The 23,025-nt window shown below is 35.3% G+C and overlaps 1 protein-coding gene across 1 annotated transcript in view; it reads right to left on the bottom strand.

Moving 5' to 3' along the window:
- LOC145277601 (allene oxide synthase-lipoxygenase protein-like) overlaps positions 1-23,025 on the bottom strand; it is a 111,264-nt gene that overhangs the window by 76,752 nt on the left and 11,487 nt on the right. The window contains exon 3 of the mRNA XM_080129120.1: positions 14,213-14,257. Coding sequence (XP_079985246.1) covers positions 14,213-14,257 — 45 coding nt within the window. The remainder of the gene's footprint in view (positions 1-14,212; positions 14,258-23,025) is intronic.

Below are 23,025 nucleotides of genomic sequence, written 5' to 3' on the forward strand. Positions count from 1 at the left end.
AAGATATGCCTGAGCGGTTAGATTGGGTTGACCTTCTTCTAAAGGGTTGAGGGTACCGGATTGACAGTTCCTGGCTGCTGTTCCCGACTGGTAGTACAGGAGCCCTAACTCTTTGGTAGCGCTTAGAGCGGCTGCTCCATCAACAGTTGAATAATATCGGGTTGTTTGCAGTGCCATGACGCGCATGGAAAGGGACCCTGCATTCATCCCCGGTGGGCTTTCCCGAGGCCACAATCCTAATTGGAGAAAGGTCAGCTGATGGTCTACTTGTGATGCATGTCTGAAGCTCCGCATAACCTCTTGTTTAGCTCCCCCTTACCGAAACTCTTAAAAAAAATATGACGACAGTACAATCTAAAAATAAGCTTAAACCGGGATTAGGGACAAACAAATTCAACTTGCCTCCTCCCTTGAGGCTCTCATTCACAAATATCCGTGGGCTTAGAACTAACTTAGCTGATGTTGAAGCATTTCTCTTAACAAATACCCCGGATATCTTAGCACTAAGTGAGACTAACCTACACTCCTCCATTCCCTCTAACCACTTTAACATGCCTGGATATCTCCCACTCTGCCGTAAGGACTCTGACAGACATATGCACGGACTTGGAGTTTACATTCGTAATACCCTTCCCTTGACTAGAGAAACACACCTAGAAACAGATGATCAAGCCTTTATGTGCTTTAGACTAAACGTGCAACACAGTATTAGCTACTATTTTTTTTCTACCGCTCTCCCTCGACTCAGGACTGCTCCATAATAAACAAAGTATCTGACAGCATAGACACGGCACTGTCCCTCGACACTAGCGCACAAATACATGTGTTTGGTGACTTTAATGTCCACCACAAAAACTGGCTTGGATTCTCTACTCACACAGATGCAGCGGGCAGCACAACCCATAGCTTCGCTATATCTCACTCCCTATCACAAATTGTTACGTTTCCAACCCGTTTCCCTGACCAGGAAGAACAACACGCATCACTTCTAGATCTGTTTTTGACCACAGTTCCCGATGACTGCATAGCGAAGGCCCACAGCCCACTCGGGAACGCTGATCATGCAGTGATAATGGTTGAAATCGCCCTAAACTCTAGACCCAAAACTGAAGAGCCAGTGCTCAAAACAACGAGATATTATAATAAGGCTGACTGGGAAGCCATCAGGGAACTAATTAGAGATGCTCCATGGAAAAATATTTTCTCTCTCCCTGCTGAACAGTGTGCAAACGAGACCACTGACTGGTTCAAAACTGCAATCGAAGCGCATGTTCCCATGCGGAAATTTTATATTAAGCCCCACTCTCCCCAATGGTTTACGTCGACTTGTGCAACTGCCATTACTCAAAAGCAGCATGCATACCGTAGGTTTAACCGACATAAGTCCAGTTCAAACAGACTGAAGTATATAGAAGCTAGAAATAACGTTAAGAAAGAAATAGCGACAGCTAAGAGAGAATTTACGGAAACCACTAAAAAGCGCATCGAAGCACAAAAACTAGGAACTCGAGACTTCTGGAAAATCTACAACAGTGTAGTAAATAATGGGCAATCAACAATTCCCCCACTAACCAACAATCACGAGGTTGTCTCCTCAGCAACCGACAAGGCTAACATGCTTGCCAGTCGGTTTGCCTCAAACTCCACACTGGACCCTTCCAACCACCCCCTACCTGACTTTCCTATGCGGACAGACGCCACACTAGACGATCTGAAAATCCCCCCTGCTCAGGTGCATGCTATCATAAAAAACCTTGACACCTCAAAAGCATGTGGACCCGATCTTATCCCAGCTGTGCCATTAAAAAAGTTCTCAGCCGAAGTAGCTCCAGTTCTCTCCAAACTCTACAACAAATGTCTTAATGAAGCTTGCTTTCCGGGCTGTTGGAAAACTGCTTCTGTTGTACCAGTATTCAAGAATTCTGGCGAAAGGACAGACCCATCAAATTATCGCCCCATTAGCCTCCTCCCACTTTTTGCCAAAATATTTGAGACCATAATTAACCATGCCCTAGTCCATCATCTTACAGATGCTAAACTACTGACTGACAAACAATATGGATTTAGACAAGCCCGTTCCACAGCAGACATCCTCACCGTGATCTCTGAACGTATATACCAATCACTGGACAAAGCGGGGGAAGGCAGAGCGGTAGCTCTAGATATATCTAAGGCTTTTGACAGGGTATGGCATGAGGGTCTCCTCAGTAAAATCAGATCATACGGTATCACTGGTAGAATACTTTACATAATTAAATCCTTCTTAGATAAGAGAAAAATCCAGGTAGTCCTAGACGGTCGCACATCTAAACAATATGATATAAATGCGGGAGTGCCCCAGGGTTCTATCCTTGGACCTCTATTGTTCCTGATATTCATAAATTACCTCCCCGACAACATTGCCTCTGAGATGGGTATATATGCTGATGACACTACACTCTATGGCAGACACGACAGGAAGACGAATGAACACATTTCTAAAGAAATGGCAGAAACACTAGAGGAAGACCTCCAATCTGTAGTGGAATGGGGACAAAAGTGGTTGGTCGCGTTCAATGCTGCCAAGACTAAACTAGTTTCATTCAATAATTACAAGAAACCCTCTCTACCACCAATAGCAATGGCCAACGACTCTTTATCTGAGAGTCCATCTTTCAAACTCCTTGGCCTAACGTTCACAGGAAACATGAGTTGGAACAATTACATTGAAGGCATTGCCAGGGCCGCTGCAAGAAAGGTAGGCTCTCTCTACCGTGCTAGAAAACTACTAACACCCGAAAGTATCCTGTACCTCTATAAGGCCACCACTCGCCCATGTATGGAGTATTGCTGCCACATCTGGGCTGGTGCATCTGCTACTAGTCTCTCGCTCCTTGACAAGGTTCAAAAGAGAGTCGCAAATCTGATAGGCCCTGAACTGGCATCTAAGCTTCAGCCTCTGTCCCATCGACGAAATGTTGCATCCCTCTGCCTGTTCTACAAGTATTTTAGTGGTGAATGCTCTGATGAACTGCAATCACTTGTGCCCCCACGACGCGAGCACCCTCGACAAACCCGACAGGCTACTAGATCCCACCCCCACACTGTAGAGGTCCCTAGATGTAAAAGATCTTTTTACTCCAATAGTTTCTTCCCCAGAACCGCAAGACTCTGGAATTCCATTCCAGGTCCCTGCTTCCCCAACAGTACTGACGTGCAGAAGTTCAAGTGTAACGTGAACCGACACCTTGCTGCCCAAATCCCTACATAGTACCCCAGTAGTTGTTGCCCCTGATAGTAGCCCCCTACACCAAAGTGGCAATTTGCCTTGTTTGGGGTGAAAATGTAAAAAAAAAATTAAAAAAAAAAATACGGGATATACAATTTAACTCTTTAGATCGTAAAAATCGTTAAGTAAAGGAATCTATGTTTTTTCCTCATTAGAGAAATAATGATTAAATACGAATTATATCTATTTCTATGTTTGTGCAAAACGAAAACATGCTCTCTTTGGTCCTGAATATGACCTTAAACTATATCCAGTGGTGAGGCCCCAGCTTTAATTACCATTGCTCCCAGGTCCACTGTGACCCGGAGTGGTAGTACCTGTTAGGGTCCCAACTATGGGTTAAATAGAAACCGACTTGAAAACAACAACTATATTCTATTAAAAAAATTTCTTCAAAATCTTTGCATTCGGCATTAAATAACCCGAAAAGGGTTGATATGCCGTAAAACAAAAACAACCAACCAACCAACATGCTCTCTTATCTACGGAGTTTTTATATGAGGAAATTCTACTTGATAGTCAACATATATTAGCGTTGTAGATGCTATCTTGTAGATATCTGTCACGTATCCCTCTCATATGTCATAAAACACTAATTTATATAGGGGGGCATTATTACTTAAGTGCAAATCTATTAGCCTTAAAACGTTGTTTTCTATGTATATACCGGGTAGGACGATAAATTTGTCGCCCTAAAAGAACACCAACTCTTTATTTTAAAACTTTCACTGAAAAAAAATCAATTCAGGTAACTTAATTATGTAGTAAAGCTGTCATCTATTGAATCTAGCCGCCTTCAGCCTCAATTACGGCCTCAATACGGGTTCGGAACTGAGAATATACCTTTTCCATAAGTGCTGCCAGAAATTAGGCGAATACTCAGCAGATGGCGGCAATCAGGCTGGATTTGGTGTTGTCGGAGGTCATGTGGGTGATGTTCTCTGACCAAAAGAGTACTTCAACGGGTTCGGGGTGGGAAAAAAGAGTGGCCAATGAAAGAAGAATACAAAGTTGTAGCATTCCTTCTGAAGCCAGGCCTAGGTCTCTTCGATCTTATGGGTTGGCGCGGAGTCCTGCTGCCACATCCAAAGTCTGCCAGCGGCCACTTGATTGTACCAGACGATAACCACACTCTTCAGCACACCCAGGTACAATTTTCTGTTTACTTTCAAGCCGACGTCGAAGATGTGAGGTTGCATGATGTGGACCTCACTTGAAACAATATAAAATATTATAACCATGGCCGGAAACTTTATTGAGATGCGTCCTAAAGTGTTGAACCGCCCAGACATGCGTTTTGAAGTTGCTGGCAATGGTCCTGTTGTGATAACTTAGATCTTTAGAGAGAATTGCCTGTACAACGGCACATCTTCGATCTCGCTCGTTAAACATTGTGTCACTTTCAGACATGATAGAAGGCTCCTATCGCTCTTGGGATTTGTACACAACTGACCAACTATGAGATGGTCTGTGAGAAAAAAGAAAACCAGTTTTCATCAAATGGAAATAAAATATTATCTTTTCTATGATGACAATGTAACTGTTCCACCCTGCCTGTAATAGGCACTTTACAAAATGATGGACTTTCGTATTTTTACTACTTCGGTAAAATGTCATCTTTTGTCAATTCGTTATTCCTTAGTATTAACAAATAGTTCTTTGCTCTTATATATATATATATATATATATATATATATATATATATATATATATATATATATATATATATATACACTCCTATAATATTTTTGTATTGATATTCTTATGAAAATTATTTTTCTTATTTATTATATAAGAAAGTACAACTTTGTTAAATATACGTCCAGGAATTGCATTAATCTGCAAAAGATGTAACTAACTTGCATATTCTTTTAAACATTCATTCTAATTAATTTTGTATTGTTTTTTGGGGGGGGTTTTCTTATGGGATGATCATCATTAATACAGTATTACGTGTAATCATATTCATGCAGATATTCTACAATATTCTATTATTGCGAAATATTTGCGCAAAATGTTTATAGGAAAGACAAACCTTAAACGAAAGCTGAAGATATCTCCGTTAGAAGTGGAAACATACTTAATACCTACAACTCCATATATTCGCATCTACTGGAAATCTGCTCATATATCTATTTACTTTATTATACATACTGAACACGACATAGCTTGTAATTTTACTTCCAATTATACCTGTACTGTATTGTACTCGGTATCAAAATGATGTTACTCGTATCTACATTGAAGATACATCTTAACCCTCCTGCCATCTAAAATTCCCAGAGCCTGCGCAATCAAATTTTTGGTTAATTCTTAATATCAAGCTATTCTGTAACGCGTTATCCTATTCCTAAGCCAACATGAAAAAAAGATTCTAAATTTAAAGGAAAACTATTAAACCATATACTAACTCCTTCCAACAAACCTGTTGTAAATATAGCTGCTTCAACTGCATGAATTTTACTCACCCCCTTCTCCAGTGACAATGAAATAGCAATGTCCCTTAATCATTTTAGAAGTGTAATTTTTCAGTAGATATATAGCATTTACATACTAACCCAGTAACATACACTACCTACGCGGGGTCGCAGAAATACTTGGATTAAGACCCAGGCGCGAGGCAAAGTATCTCGGTGCTAATGGACCCGTATATCTTCCCAGGTCATCCGTCTAGGAGAAGGAAAACTCTGAATCTTAACCTAAGGTGAAGGAGGCTTCTCCAGTTTTAGATGACAAACCTTCCTAGAGCTCGTGACTCAAACAAATTACCGGTCTGCAAACCTAAACTGCTTAAGGAATAGATGGGCACTGCCTATCGCCCGGCTTCTATACTCCTTATTTGCCTATTAGCCAGGCGTAGAGGTTGAATCACAGAGATTCGATAGAAACAGTCAGTGGTCGATCTTGTTTCCTGACTAAGGCAATGAACGCCGTTTTCCCCTATCCCGACACATCGAGCCCTCTAAACTGGGCACTTGGGAGTGCTTGAGTGCCATAATGCCAGTACAGGTAGATTGGGTTGACCATCGCCTGATAAGTTCAGGGTACCAGATTGACAGTTCCTGGCTGCTGTTTCCGACTGGTAAAAAAGAGTCCTAACTCTTTGGTAGCGCTTAGAGCGACTGCTCTATCAACAGTTGAATAATATCGGGATGTTTGTAGTACCATGTCGCGCACGGAAAGGGACCCTGCACTCATGCCCAGTGGGGGTTCCTGAGGCCACAATCCTAGTAGATGGAGAGTCAGCTAATGGTTTACTTGTATTGGATGTCTTATATTTTTCATATCCACTTGTTTAGCACCCCTTACCTAAACTGAAACTTTTAAAATAAATGATGACAGTAAATCTAAAATTACGCTTACACCATGACAAGACTCAAACAAAACCAAATTGCCTCCTCCCTTGAGTCTTGCATTTACGAACATCCGTGGGCTAAGAACTAATTTAAATGATGTTGAAGCATTTCTCCTAACAAACACCCCGGATATCTTAGCACTAAGTGAGACTTACCTACACTCCTCAATCCTCTCTAACTACTTTAACATGCCCGAATATCTCCCACTTTGCCGTAAGGACTCTGACAGATACTTCGAGTCTATATTCGAAACACCCTCCCATTGACTAAAGAAACAAAACGAGAATCTGACGGTCAAACCCTTATGTGCTTTAGACTTCATATCCAACATAATATTAGTAACTTTTATTTTCTCTACTGCTCTCTCTCTCTCTCTCTCTCTCTCTCTCTCTCTCTCTCTCGACCAAGGACTGTATCCTAATAACCAAAGTCTCTGACAGCATAGATACAGTACATTCTATTGACACTAGCGTTCATGTATTTGGTGACTTCAATGTCCACCATAACAACTGGCTTTGATTTACTACTTACACAGACGCAGCTGGATTCTCTATATCTCATTCCCTATCACAGATGGTTACGTTTCCCTGACCAGCAAGAACAACATGCATCATTTTAGATCTGTTTCTCACCACAGTTCCCGATGATAGTCTTACAAATGCCCATAGCCCACTTGGGAATGCTGATCATGTAGTGATAATAGTTGAAATCGCCCTAAAATCTGGAGCCAAAACGGAAGAGTCATTGCTCAAAACAACGAGATATTATAAAAAAGCTGACTGGGAAGCCATCAGGGATCTCATCAGAGATGCCCCATGGTGAAATATCTTTTCACTTCCTACTGAACAGTGCGCACACGAGACCACTGAGTGGTTCAAAACAGCAATTGAAGCACATGTTCTCACGCGGAAGTTTTATAGCGAGCCCCACTCCCCCGAATGGTTTACTTCTACTTGTGCAGCTGCCATCGCGCAAAGGCAGTATGCGTACCGCAGATTTAACTGACATAAGTCCAGTTCAAACAGTACATAGAAGCCAGAAATAACTGTAAGAAAGAAATAGCGACAGCTAAGAGAGAATTTATTGAAACCACTAAAAATGCATCGAAGCACAGAAATTCAGAATGCGTGACTTCTGGAAAATCTACAATCGTGTAGTAAATAATGAGCAATCAGCCTTCCCTCACTATCCAACAATCATGAGGTTGTTTGCTCAGCAATCGAGAAGACTAACATGCTTGCCATCGGTTTGCGTCAAACTGGCCACTGGACCCTGCTAACCACCCTCTCTCTGACTTTCCTTTGTGGACAGACGCCAAACTATAGGATTTGAAAATCACCCCTTCTCAGGTGCATGCTATCATAAAAAATCTTGACACTTCAAAAGAATGTGGACCTGATCTCATCCCGACTGTGCTATTAAAAAGGTACTCCATTAGAGTAGCTCTGGTTTTCTCTAAACTCTACAACAAATGCCGTAATGAATATTGCTTTCCTGCTTGCTGGAAAACTGCTTTTGTGGTACCAGTTTTCCAGAATTCTAGCGAAAGAACTGACCCAGTACATTACCGCCCCATTAGCCTCCTCCCACTTTCTGCCAAAATATTTGAGTCCATAATTAAGCAAGCTCTAGTCATTCACCTTACAAATGCTAAACTTCTGACTGACCAACAATATGAATTTAGACAAGCCCATTCCACGGCAGACATCTTAACTGTAATTTCTGAGCGTATATATCATTCAGTGGACAACGCAGGAGTGGGTAGAGCGGTAGCTCTAAATATATCTAAGGCTTTTGATGGGGTATGGCATGAAGGTCTTCTCAGGAAAATCAGATCATACGGTATCACTGGAAGAATACATAACATAATTACATCCTTCTTAGATAAGAGAAAAATCCAGGTTGTCCTCGATGGTCGTACATCTAAACAATATGATAAAATGCGGGAGTGCCTCAATAGTCTATCCTTACACCTCTACTGTTCCCAATATTCATAAATGACCTCACTGACAAAATTGTCTGTGAGATGGGTATATATGCTGATGACACCACGCTCTATTACAGACACGATAGGAAAACAAATGGACACATATCTAGAAAATTGGCAGAATCACTAGAAGACGACCTTGAATCTGTAGTGGAATGGGGACAAAAATAAATGGTCACATTCAATGCTGCACAGACTAAACTTGTTTCCTTCAATAATTACAAGAAACCTTCCCTACCACCAATAGCAATGGCCAATGACTCTTTATCTGAAAGTACATCTTTTAAACTTCTCGGCATAACGTTCACAGGAAGCATGAATTGGAACAATTACATTGAGAACATTGCCAGGACCGCTGCGAAGATGGTGGGTTCTCTCTACCGTGCTAGAAAACTACTGACTTCTCTACTATCTATAGCAATGACCAAAGACGTTTATCTCGAAGTACATCTCCTCGACCTAATGTTCACAGAAACATGAGTTGGAAAAATTGCATTGAGAGCATTGCCAGGACCGCTGCGAAAAAGGTAGGTTCTCTCTACTGTGCTAAAAAGCTAACAACACCCGAAAGTATCCTATACCTCTATAAGGCCGCCATTCGCCCATGTATGGAGTAGTGTTCTTCATCGACGAAATGTAGCATCCCTCTGCCTGTTCTACAAGTACTTTAAGTGTGAATGCTCCGACGAGCTGAAAGCACTTGTACCCCATCGACGTAAATACCCTCGACAAATCCTACAAATCCGACAGGCAGCAAAATCCCACCCCTTCACAGTTGAGATCCCTAGATGAAAGAGAGCCTTCTATTCCAGTAGTTTCCTCCACAGAACTGCTAGACTTTGAAATTCATTTCCGGGTTCCGCTTCCTCAACTGTACTGACATGCAGAAGTTAAAGTGTAACGTGAACCGACATCTTGCTGCTCAACTCCCCACATAGTACCCCTGTAGTTTATATCCCTGATAGTAGCCCCCTACATCAAAGTGGCAATGTGCCTTGTTTGGGGTTAAAATGTAATTAAATATGTATATATATATATATATATATATATATATATAACATTAAGATATATATTATTTCATGTATACATCTGGATGTTTTTTTGTGCATGAAGAATAAAAAGGATGCTATCTAATATTTTATTTTGGTATTTCAAGCTGTCCCTCGTTTTTTTTAATCACACAATTTTGCGAAAGAACAAGGAAACACGTTGGAGAAAGACTGGAAATTTGTTTTTCTGACTGCGTTCATCACTTGCAAAACCTTTCAACATAGTCCACGTGTATTTCCTTAAGTGTTTATGAAAAAGGAATGTTGTATTTTTTAATGATTAATTTTAAAATTTTTAAATTTACCTTAAAGCTTCTTAAGAATTATTATTCCCGTCATCACTGGAATGCCCCATATAAGTACGTATGTATCTATAAACTATACGTATTTACGGATAGGTGTTTGGTCGGTTTTATTATATTTGGAATCCCGACAACCTCGCCTGCTTGTCGTGATTCAGATATTCAGCTAAAATAATATATATATATATATATATATATATATATATATATAAGTGAAAGTATCTGCGTATGTCTGTGTATCTGTGTGTCTGCGTACATTTTCCTACGCAATAACTCTGTCAATTTTTAGTCTACAGACTCGAAATTTGATATACAAGGTACTGAGATTTGGGAAAATCGATACGATGGATTTGGGGCCAGAAATTTGGCAATTAAGGGGTCAAAGTTCTACGATTTGACCTGTGAGAAATCTACCAAACTCCTCCGACAATTTTGGGTCTACGCACTTGAAATTTTAGATATAGCTCCATTGGACATGGATCTAACTTAATAAATTGACTTGAGCCCAAAACAATAAATTTTAAGGGGTCATAATAGGGGTCAAAGTTTGTAAAAAATTGACCTTTGCGGTCTCTTCCAAATTACTCAGACAATTTGTGGTCTAAATATTTGAAATTTTACATAAAGTGTATAAAGAGATAGGGCAAGCTTTTTCATCAGTTTGGGTCGAAAATTTTTAGTTACCAATATATAAATGTATGTATGTATGTCTGTTTGCATGTCTGCCTTAAACTTTCAATAGAGGCGACGGCTTTTACCAAGATCAGTATCGTTTTAAAGTTCGACCTTTCATACGACAAATATCGAAAAAATTGGCTAAAAACATTAATATATTCCCCTTCAACTAGGCACTTTTCTACAGGGGGGCGGGTTTACTTTTTTCGTCGATATTTTTTTAAAGTTATCCTCTCCTTTCGATTTCCTTAATTTAAAAAAAAAAATGTTGCTTCCGGTTTGGTGGTGGTTGTAACAGCATAAACGTTATGTTTTACCCCGTTCTTTTCCTCCTTTGCGGTACGGGTTCGAGCCTGCCTTCCTACTGCCACTTTTTTTTTGTTTTTGCTAAACATACACATCCAAACACCCGGGCAAGCCCGGCTGAAATGCTAGTATCATATGAAAGGAACTTTGCCTCTGTATGTATGAGTGTGTTTATCCGTTTCCTATGAACTCGAAAACGTCTGTGCCGATTTATATGCAATTCCACACGAAGATACTTATCGATAATCGAAAAAAAATCCGATGAAAAAAGCAACAGACAATTTTGACAAAGATTAACACCTTACAGTCTTAAATAACAAGTGCATTTGAGATGTGTTATTACCACTCAAGCCGATAGGTCAGAAATACACAACTAGCAGTAGGTTCTTTGATATGACAAGATTGCGTTCGAAATGTTTCTGTTTAAAGCAGAATTGCAACATGGTACTTAACTTTTTCATTTTTAACTTAGCCATAATCACCGCAAAAGCAGTACAGTCATGCGTATGAAATCAAGGGTATGTACTTTGATTTAAAATGAACCTGTATGAAATAAATGTTCCAGTTTGAAGCACAATTGAAACATAATACTTGACTTTTGAATTTTAAACATTCATTAAAGCCATTATATATTAAAAAATAATTCTCTACAGTGCAATGTAAGTTACAATGTATTGTGGACTCAGTTATAGTGGGGAGGCATGTAAAGCTGCTTTCAGGTGCACCGCGATGGGTCGCCAATTAAAGCAGGCAATCGATGGATTTTATTGAATCATGGACGATTTCACCGTTTTCGATGACAAAAAAATATGTGAGTGTGAAACATTCGTTGAATATGATTCAATCCCGGATAATGTCTGGTCTCCCTGCAATTACTTATATATAAATAATAATAAGCTATATATATATATATATATATATATATATATATATATATATATATATATATATATATATATATATATATCGCTTTGTCAATGCACACAAAACAACGCACAGAACCATTTAGTCATAAGAGGCCATTATTTGGGACCAGATTTGCAGGTATACTATTTCGGAAGTTGGACAGCAAGATGTCTTTTTACATTAGACTTGAATTTCTGCATGTCAGTACAGTCAGGAAAGCAGATGCCCAGCAGGGAACTCCAAAGTGCAGCAGCTCGAAGGAAAAAGCTATTCGAGTAAAATGATTTACGGCATCTAGGAATTTCTACAGTGTAGGGTGGGACATTGTTGCTTGTCGGATTTGTCGAGTGCATTGTTGCCGATGGGGTACTAAGGCTTTGAGAATGCCACGTTTTATCGATGGGACAGAGGCTGGAATTTAGTTTACAGTTCAATACCTATTAGGTTGGCGACTCTTTTTTGAACTCTACCAAGAAGCGGAGACTAGTGGCAGATGCACCAGCCCATATGTGATAGAAATACATGGGCGAACCGTGGTTGTGTGTATATATTTATATTTATTTATCCATTATGTATTATATGAAAACCACTAGAAGATTTTAACTATTATATCTAATGAGCGTATAAATAAATAAATATATTAATTTTCTCTATATGAATAAAATGAACTCATTTTTCTCGTCTGATTTTGACATTAATAGGATTAAAAATCAAAATATTTCATGCAAATATAATATGCACAAACGGCAGAACAATATCTGAGGTGTGTTATAGGCTTATTATTTATCAAATTCCTCGATAATCTTAGATTTCTATACTTTTTCTGCTGAGAAGTCACGGCCAAAATCGGTTAAGATCAATGGAAGTGGTAAAATATTTTCTCTCTAATAAATTCCTCCTCCCCCTGCCACCACTTAACACCGTTTGGGGATCGTTCACAAGGAACAGTTGAGAAGAGAACACCGGTTTGGCTTCGTAGTTCTTTCATGTGAAGTTATTTAAAATCACTAAACTAAGCTGCAGTGCTCTGTGGCGTAGTGGTTAGCGTGCTGGACAATTCACATTATATTTTCACGTTCGCGCCGACCTACCGTAGTCGTTATTTTTTTTTTCTAAACCACTGGAATGGACTTTTCTTGGTGGCCGAACTGTTTATGTTGCAGATGTTTTTTTGTTTTTTTTTTCACACTTTATTTTCCTACTTTTACTCATGACTCCGGGTTTGATCCTTCCTACTTATCTACCATAACATTTTTTAAAACTCCCCCCACGTCCCGGAAACAAACACTCGGGCAACGCCGGGTACCCCCGCTAGTTAATTAATAAAAAGAAATTCTGATTCCATGATTATATCTTTATTTATAATTATCCAAGTTATTCAAATCCGACACTGCTTAGGCGGACAAAGTATAGAGGCATTTTCGTCAGAATAAAATGCTACAATGATATCCAGCAAATGAAAATAACAACTTATATTAATAAGTTTTTTTTTTAGTAGATTAACTACTATTTAAATATAGACCCTGTTTAATAATTTGATAGAACGCTTTAGAGGTAGTATTTAAGATCTACTTACGGTATCATAGAGAGAACTATATAGTAACGAGAATTAACGAATGATTAGATTGTTTTTATTTTGTTCATTTCGTTATTCGATTGTCAGTTGGAAATCTTTAACGTCACTAATTTAAAAAATACAACAGTGAACGTAGGTAAAAAACATAATTTGTTTACATTTTGGTTATTTCGTTGTTTGTTGTGTACCATGAAGAGTCCTCCAGCTATGGGCAAATAGCTCCACTGCCTTTTTCCGATAGGCGGATGATGAAGCTCTGCAACATCTTTCCGGCAGCTCCTGCAGCCGCGCTAGCACCGGCTGTATTGGCTTTCCTTTACGTTGGAGTCTGCCTGCAACGCAGAGAGGGAGACCCTGATAAATGGGCAAACCAAGGTTCTCTTATTACCTGCCCAGGCCTGGATCGGGTTATCCACAGCAGACGTTGTAGTAAACCATACTAGATGCAGAATGCCATTGTCTCAAGAGACATAAAATCGCCATTAATAGTAAGATTTGGAATATAATAAATAAATTTGCTTTGTTAAAATATATCAAGAATTACTGCAGATTGAGAACCTTTAAACAAGAAGCCGTTCAAGATGATATCATATTATATTGCAATGGGAAACGCTCAAATCCAAAACTATATACAAATAATTGCATAACATACATGAATAAACATCTCACGAATGATATTAGTTATAAGAAGGAACACAGGCATCGTAATTCCATATGAATTAATCCGTTAAATAGACGTATACATATTAGGGCGTGACGCTTTGAAAAGATTTAAATATTCGCTTACCTTATGATCTGCACTAAACTGTTCATCAGCTGGCAATATTTTCACCTTTAAGAATAAATATAAATAAATTCAAGACAGATTTGACTGTTATAAATGGTGTTACATGGAAGAGGACATACCCCAGTAATAAAAAGAACAAACTAGATAAGTTTGAAAATGATATTAGGAAAATGTTAGAATCGAACCCAGTAAGAAAAGTTTAAAAAAATACATATTGAAAGTCTAGGAATGTACAACGATTGTAAATGTTCTTAGAAATAACTAAATATTAATTATACCAGAGTTGGATTAGATATCGAATAATTCAATTTAGGAACTTTTTTTTTGTTTGCCAAAAGCGTGTTTGGACATGCATATGTGAAATCCAACTGAATGGATCACATGGTGGGGAACTCCTAATATATTCAGAAAGGGTTTGAATTAGAAAGACACAGTCAGAGTGAAAGTCAGGAGTCTAACTGAGAGTCAAAGACCCTCTTGGAAGCGAACAGAAGAGATAAGACAATGGAGAAACCGTGAATTCCTGATCATCAATCAGCTAGCTGGCGGAATAAAAGATCATCAATTATATATTTGTGACCCTTTTCTTCGTTGTCATAATTTCAACTGAAAAGGTAAAATGTGTTCTGTGATCATTTTTGTATATGAACTATTGTGTAATACACCTTTCCAAAGTATTAACTAGTTTCCCTCCACCCTCATAATTGCGTTAAAAAGAACTGTATTACACATCTCTCTCAGCTCTTGTTAAACTATGACATCCCATCTATGACAAAAGAACTATAATCATATTTATAATGGTCGTGACCTATTCAGTACTGTCATCCCTCAGTATTATGTGTACTCTGTTATATGATTGTGGTGTCCCCCACCACACAACAATGGGGCATAGGTATCATTTAGTGGTTAAATTAATAGTAATATAAAAGTAAACGGATATTAATAATGTTCATTACGGTTATTTATTAAAATCACATCAATTCCATGCACACTACATTTCAAGTAAAACTTAATTAAAAGAACATGTGCTATTATATAGAATGCAACCGTACCTAAACTGGCCTGCAGTTTTAGTTTATAGATACACTTGTTAGTAACGGGCCACCATTGGTTTAGTTTGAGTTACAAAAAACCTTAACGCAGTCGCAGTTGTGATGACAAGAAAAGGTTAGGAGTCACATAAGAGAGATGAACGGGTACACACACCTGCAGATCTGGAATCAAATCGTGAGAACATGAATTGGCAAGAGTTGTGATGAGATCGCGTTTTTTTTAAACTACGACTGAGAGGAAAGTTCAAGTTAGAATCTGTTCTTAGTGAAGCAGAAAACACATCGTGGCTTAAAATGTAACTCAAGACCTACCAAAGACGTAGAACGAGCGAGCGTTTTCGCGAAGCGTCACCAGAGCGCTTAGTCATAAGAAAATCAAACTTGCGACCTCATTCAACTTTAGGACTAACCTTCACGAAGAGCAAGGGAAGAACAGAGTAAAGTTACGTCGCAAGGTGTTCTATTTGTAACCAAACACATTTTGGTACGAACTTGCATACCATGTCTTCAGTGACCGAAGAACAGCAGTTCAGAAAGTGTACAACACCAATATAACAATGTTTATTGTAAAGTCAAAAGGGATGATGCGCCGTAATTAAATCGAAATAAATAAGCTTACAAAATATAAACTTTGTGAACCGAGTAAAATAAACGTTGACGAAAAATATAAACATTATTAAAGCGTACGTAACACATTGAATTTTCCTTTTAAAATAAAATGCCATTTTGAAAATAATGATAAAACTCAAAACAAGGTTAGACTATTAAATGAACTACATAACAAAGTCACTACTATTTAACAGACTAAAACTCCAATAACAAAATTTAAAAAAATCAGAAATACTTATAAATAAACATAACATGTAGAAATCAGAACAATCAACTAAGGTATATGTGAACGATTTCAGATTGAATCAAACAAAATAGTATGGATAGCATAATAGATAAATACAATTTTTAGAATAGAAAACAAATTTTGCAATATGAATAATAAACACAACTCTGTATTAATTGCAGGCTTATTAAAAGAGTAAAATGATCCTCAAAAGAAAACCCTGGGGAAAAACTATAATGATTAGAATAAAAAACTATAATGATTAGAATAAAAAAACTATAATAATTAGAACAAAAAACTATAATGATTAGAATAAAAACTATAATGATTAGAATAAAAACACTATAATGATTAGAATAAAAAACTATAATGATTAGAACAAAAAAATATAATGATTAGAATAAAAACTATAATGATTAGAATAAAAACTATAATGATTAGAATAAAAATCTATAATGATTAGAATAAAACCTATAATGATTAGAATAAAAAACTATAATGATTAGAATAAAAACTATAATGATTAGAATAAAAACTATAATGATTAGAACAAAAAACTATAATGATTAGAATAAAAAAACTATAATGATTAGAATAAAAACTATAATGATTAGAATAAAAAACTATAATGATTAGAATAAAAAACTATAATGATTAGAATAAAAAACTATACTGATTAGAACAAAAAACTATAATGATTACAATAAAAAACTATAATGATTAGAATAAAAAAACTATAATGATTAGAATAAAAACTATAATGATTAGAATAAAAAACTATAATGATTAGAATAAAAAACTATACTTATTAGAACAAAAAACTATAATGAATACAATAAAAAACTATAATGATTAGAATAAAAAAACTATAATGATTAGAATAAAAACTATGATGATTAGAACAAAAAAACTATAATGATTAGAACAAAAAACTATAATGATTAGAATAAAAAACTATAATGATTAGAATAAAAACTATAATGATTAGAACAAAAAACTATAATGATTAGAATAAAAAACTATAATGATTAGAATAAAAAAACTATAATGATTAGAACAAAAAACTATAATGATTAGAATAAAAAACTATAATGATTAGAACAAAAAACTATAATGATTAGAATAAAAAACTATAATGATTAGAACAAAAAACTATAATGATTAGAATAAAAAACTATAATGATTAGAATAAAAAACTATAATGATTAGAATAAAAAACTATAATGATTAGAACAAAAAACTATAATGATTAGAATAAAAAACTATAATGATTAGAATAAAAAACTATAATGATTAGAACAAAAAACTATCATGATTAGAATAAAAACTATAATGATTAGAATAAAAAACTATAATGATTAGAACAAAAAACTATAATGATTACAATAAAAAACTATAATGATTAGAATAAAAACACTATAATGATTAGAATAATAACTATAATGATTAGAATAAAAAACTATAATGATTAGAATAAAAACTATAATGATTAGAATAAAAAACTATAATGATTAGAATAAAAAACTATAATGATTAGAATAAAAAACTATAATGATTAGAACAAAAAACTATAATGATTAGAATAAAAAACTATAATGATTAGAATAAAAAACTATAATGATTAGAACAAAAAACTATAATGATTAGAATAAAAAACCATAATGATTAGAATAAAAAACTATAATGATAGAACAAAAAACTATAATGATTAGAATAAAAAACTATAATGATTAGAATAAAAAACTATAATGATTAGAACAAAAAACTATAATGATTAGAATAAAAAACTATAATGATTAGAATAAAAAACTATAATGATTAGAACAAAAAACTATCATGATTAGAATAAAAAACTATAATGATTAGAATAAAAAACTATAATGATTAGAATAAAAAACTATAATGATTAGAACAAAAAACTATAGTGATTAGAATAAAAAAACTATAATGATTAGAATAAAAACTATAATGATTAGAACAAAAAAACTATAATGATTACAATAAAAAACTATAAAGATTAGAATAAAAACTATAATGATTAGAACAAAAAACTATAATGATTAGAATAAAAAAAACTATAATGATTAGAATAAAAACTATAATGATTAGAACAAAAAACTATAATGATTAGAATAAAAAAAACTATAATGATTAGAACAAAAAACTATAATGATTACAACAAAAAACTATAATGATTAGAATAAAAAACTATAATGATTACAATAAAAAAACTATAATGATTAGAATAAAAACTATAATGATTAGAACAAAAAACTATAATGATTAGAATAAAAAAAACTATAATGATTAGAACAAAAAACTATAATGATTAGAACAAAAAACTATAATGATTAGAACAAAAAACTATAATGATTAGAATAAAAACTATAATGATTAGAATAAAAAAAACTATAATGATTAGAACAAAAAACTATAATGATTAGAACAAAAAACTATCATGATTACAATAAAAAACTATAATGATTAGAATAAAAAACTATAATGATTAGAACAAAAAACTATAATGATTAGAACAAAAAACTATAATGATTAGAATAAAAAAACTATAATGATTAGAATAAAAACTATAATGATTAGAACAAAAAAACTATAATGATTACAATAAAAAACTATAAAGATTAGAATAAAAACTATAATGATTAGAACAAAAAACTATAATGATTAGAATAAAAAACTATAATGATTAGAATAAAAACTATAATGATTAGAACAAAAAACTATAATGATTAGAATAAAAAACTATAATGATTACAATAAAAAACTATAATGATTAGAATAAAAACTATAATGATTAGAACAAAAAACTATAATGATTAGAATAAAAAAAACTATAATGATTAGAACAAAAAACTATAATGATTAGAACAAAAAACTATAATGATTAGAACAAAAAAACAATGAAATAAAAAGCATAGATAATATGAACATAAAAATCAAATAAAACGGACTGAGTAAGCTTACAAGATGAGACCATACACACGAAAAGAAATATTGCACTAATATTAAATACTTGATATAACTATAATAAGGTAACTATAAAATCCGTAAAAAAGCAAACATGCATGTTAAAACAATAAAACAAAAACAAGACAATGAACAACGTATACTGCGTAAGAAAAATAAAATAAATAATCTCTTCATGAACCAAACAGCCACACTTGGTAGAATTATAATATTAAAAATATAAAACAATGAACTAATTAAATTTCAAAATACACAGAATAAAAATAAACAAAAACAACGAATTTACAACCATACAAGATTAACCCATAATCATAAAAATATAAAATAATAAACAAAAACATTGTAGGTTTAGACTACGAGACTACGAGATTACGAAGATTATGAACTAAGAAATCATAAGAGGTCATACACTAATCATAAGAATATAAAACAAGAAAACATACAAAATAATGCACTAACTATAAACACAAAAGTCAATGAACTAAGATAAATTACTAGAAAGATTATAACAACAAGACTATAAAACTATGAACTATGAAAATATAAACAATAAATAGTAAGAACAAAGTTGAACTAAAATAAATGACTAGATATTACTATAACCATAAACATTAAAATAAACAATCAACTACAAACATGAACGTAACGATAATGCATGCAAATTCATAACGAATAGAAAATAATTTATTTGAAATATAAAAAACTTGAAATTTGAACGGTTTATTCATAATGCTATGGCTATAATAAAGGCTGGAACAATGGATTTGTCGCCTTCACCACAGCAAATTTATTTTAAAACTATATTGAAAAACTTAATTCATGTAAGTTGATTATGTAAAATAACTAGTGTCTATGCAATGTAGTCAACTTCGATCTCAATCACCGCCTGTGTCGAACAGGTCAGGAACTGGGAGCATATTTTTTCTTCAACCGCCGGCAGGAGCTCGGCGAATGCTTGGGGGATTGCAACGATTAAGCTGGCTTTGGTGTTGTGGGAGGTCATGTTGGTGATGTTCTTTATGTATGATTAAACGGGTTCAGGTCAGGGAGAGGGCAGTAAGAAAAAGGTACAAAGTCGTACCACTCCTTCCGAAGCCAAGCTGCGTCTCTCTGGACTTGTGGACCGGCGCCGAGTTCTGCTGCCATATCCAGGGTTTGCCAGCGGCAGCCGATAGCACTAGGGTATCACCACACTCTTCAGCACATCAAGATGATCATTTGATATTTACTTTCAAGCCGACTTCAAAGATATGAGATGGCATATGTGGCCCTCACATTAAACCACACCAAAGACAATAACCGTGACCGGAACTTCATAGCACTGTGTCCTCAATCGTTGAACCGTCCAGATTTGGAATTTGAGGGTACTGGTAATGGCATAACATGGATTGGTAGAGATCATGAGTTGTAGAGCGGCGCATCTCCAATCTCGCTTGTTGAACATTGTGTCACTTCAGAATGATAGAAGGCTCCTATCGCTCTTGGGATTTTACACAACTGGCCAACTGGTAGATGGTTTGAGACAAAGAAAACCGATTTTCATCAAACGGAAATGGAATCATGTTTTTTTACAAGGCGACAACTTTATTGTTCACCCTGTAATATAAATGCATAAGCTACGAAAATACTAAATAATATCAAATATTTAATATAAAATACTGAGTGAAATGCATACTAGATGAGATCATAGTCGGGTGATATATAACAATGTACTAAATGTAGACCATGAACATAAAAATGTAAGAAAACGAACGAAACTCATGCAAATCGATACTATAATGCATTAAAAATGAACTAAGAAAATATATTAGATAGGATCATGAAGTGTAAAATATAAAAACGAAAAAAACATAATAAATAACATGATCAGCATAAAAATATTAAATAATAAACAAAGAAAATAAAAAGACAAAAACTGGAAATATAAAGCCAAGAACTAAATAGACACACTGTTCACTGGATTAATAGCTGACAGCATATATGACCATCTTTCATCCGGTGATTATCTTGAGGAGGAACAAACAGGATGTAGGAAAAACTGCCTGGGCACCAAAGATCAATTGCTCATTAATAAGACCATTTTGGAAGATTGCAGGAAAAGAAAAAGAAATCTAAATATGGCATGGATAGATTATCAGAAAGCATTTGATAGTGTACCCCATTCGTGGATACTAAAATGCCTTGAATTATATAAAATCCACCCGACCATACGAGAAATTTTAGCTGCCCAAATGAAGGAGTGGCAAACATCCATTACCTTAAACCATAACGGGGGAAGCATATCCATCCCAAATATAAGAATAAAAAAAGGAATCTTCCAAGGAGTCAGTCTATCTCCTCTACTATTTTGCCTGTCAATTGATCCTCTAAGTAAGCTTCTAAAGAACTACCAAGGTGCTTATAATCTAAGCAACAGCCGCCAAAGAGAATCCTCCAAGTTAATAAACCATTTATTTTTCATGGATGATCTTAAGCTTTATGCTAGCTCGGATAGGGATTTAGATAATCTACTGAAAATTGTCCACACTTTTTCTAATGACATCAAAATGAAGCTCGGACTGGATAAGTGTGCTATGTGTACTCTTAAAGCTGGCAAGAAGGTATATACTGAAAATATACAGCACGATTAAAATAGTGTAATCAGAGAACTGGATGAACAGGAAACATACAAATACCTCGGCATTGATGAAAATGAGTCCATCCAGCATTCAAAGATGAGAGAGAAACTAAGCCAAGAATATTTACGCTGGGTAAGAAAAATCTGCAAAACCGAAATCACAAACAAGAACAAAGTTACGGCAATTAACCAACTTGCCATGCCAGTACTAACATATAGTTTTGGCATTATTGACTGGCCTCAGAAAGACATAAATTGGCTCGACACAAAGACAAGGAAAATGCTAACCTTGTACCGAGTTATTTATCGAAATCAGTGCATGCCTCGTTTGTACCTACCCAGGCGAGAAGGAGGTATGGGACTCTCGGAAGTCAATCATCAACACAGAGCCACAATCGTCAGCATAGGTCAGTATATAATAAGTTCCTGTAACCCCAAGCTTATGAAAATTAAAGACCATTATCAGAATCGAGCAAGTAGTACAACATCTATAACACAACTTGCCACTCATTTTTGGAAAAGATTGCCTTAAAAATGATACTGAGAACCCAAACAAGCCTGTCACTGACATAGCCCAGAAAAGTCGTAAAAAAATACACTAGCCAGTTCCATAGTGTTAAAACAGAAGAATGGACCAACCATAAACGGGCAAAATACCTACCGACTGAACTATCCCAAGAATATATTGATAGGGATGGTTCCCTGGATTGGCTCAAAAGAGGATCCCTCCATTACGACCAAGAGAGGTTGATATTGGCTGCACAAGACCAGGGCCTCATGACAAACGCCTTCAAAAAGATGTGTGGTCTAAGCAACAATAATAAATGCAGGTTCTGTAGCACTGAGGTTTAGAGTGTGGGCCACCTGATTTCTGGTTGCAAAGACCTACTTGGAGACGGTTATTATACAGATCGCCATAATGGAGTTTGCAAATACCTTCACTGGAAGATATGTAAGAAACTCAACATTCAGTGTAGTAAAAACTCCTGGGAACATATACCCGAACGATCAGTTGGGAATGACAACTACACTATTCACTATGACTACATAATCCCTACTGCTACATATCTTGAAAACGCAGCTGTTAAACCAGATATAGTGATTTGGGACAGAGCAAACAAAAAAGCGACCGTAATAGAGGTCAGTGTACCCAATGATACAGGGCTTAACAGAGTTGAGAGGGAAAAGATAACAAAGCATCAAGGACTTATGTATGATATGAAACGAAATTGGAAATTAAAAGACGTTTCAATTATACCAGTTATCATAGGAGCAACTGGGCTTATGAAAAAAAACTTTAAAAAGTACATAGCAAGCATACCCG

This window comes from Euprymna scolopes, chromosome 6, assembly GCF_053919585.1.
Source record: "Euprymna scolopes isolate OS-2025 chromosome 6, ASM5391958v1, whole genome shotgun sequence".
In the NCBI taxonomy this organism is placed as follows: Eukaryota; Metazoa; Mollusca; class Cephalopoda; order Sepiida; family Sepiolidae; genus Euprymna; species Euprymna scolopes.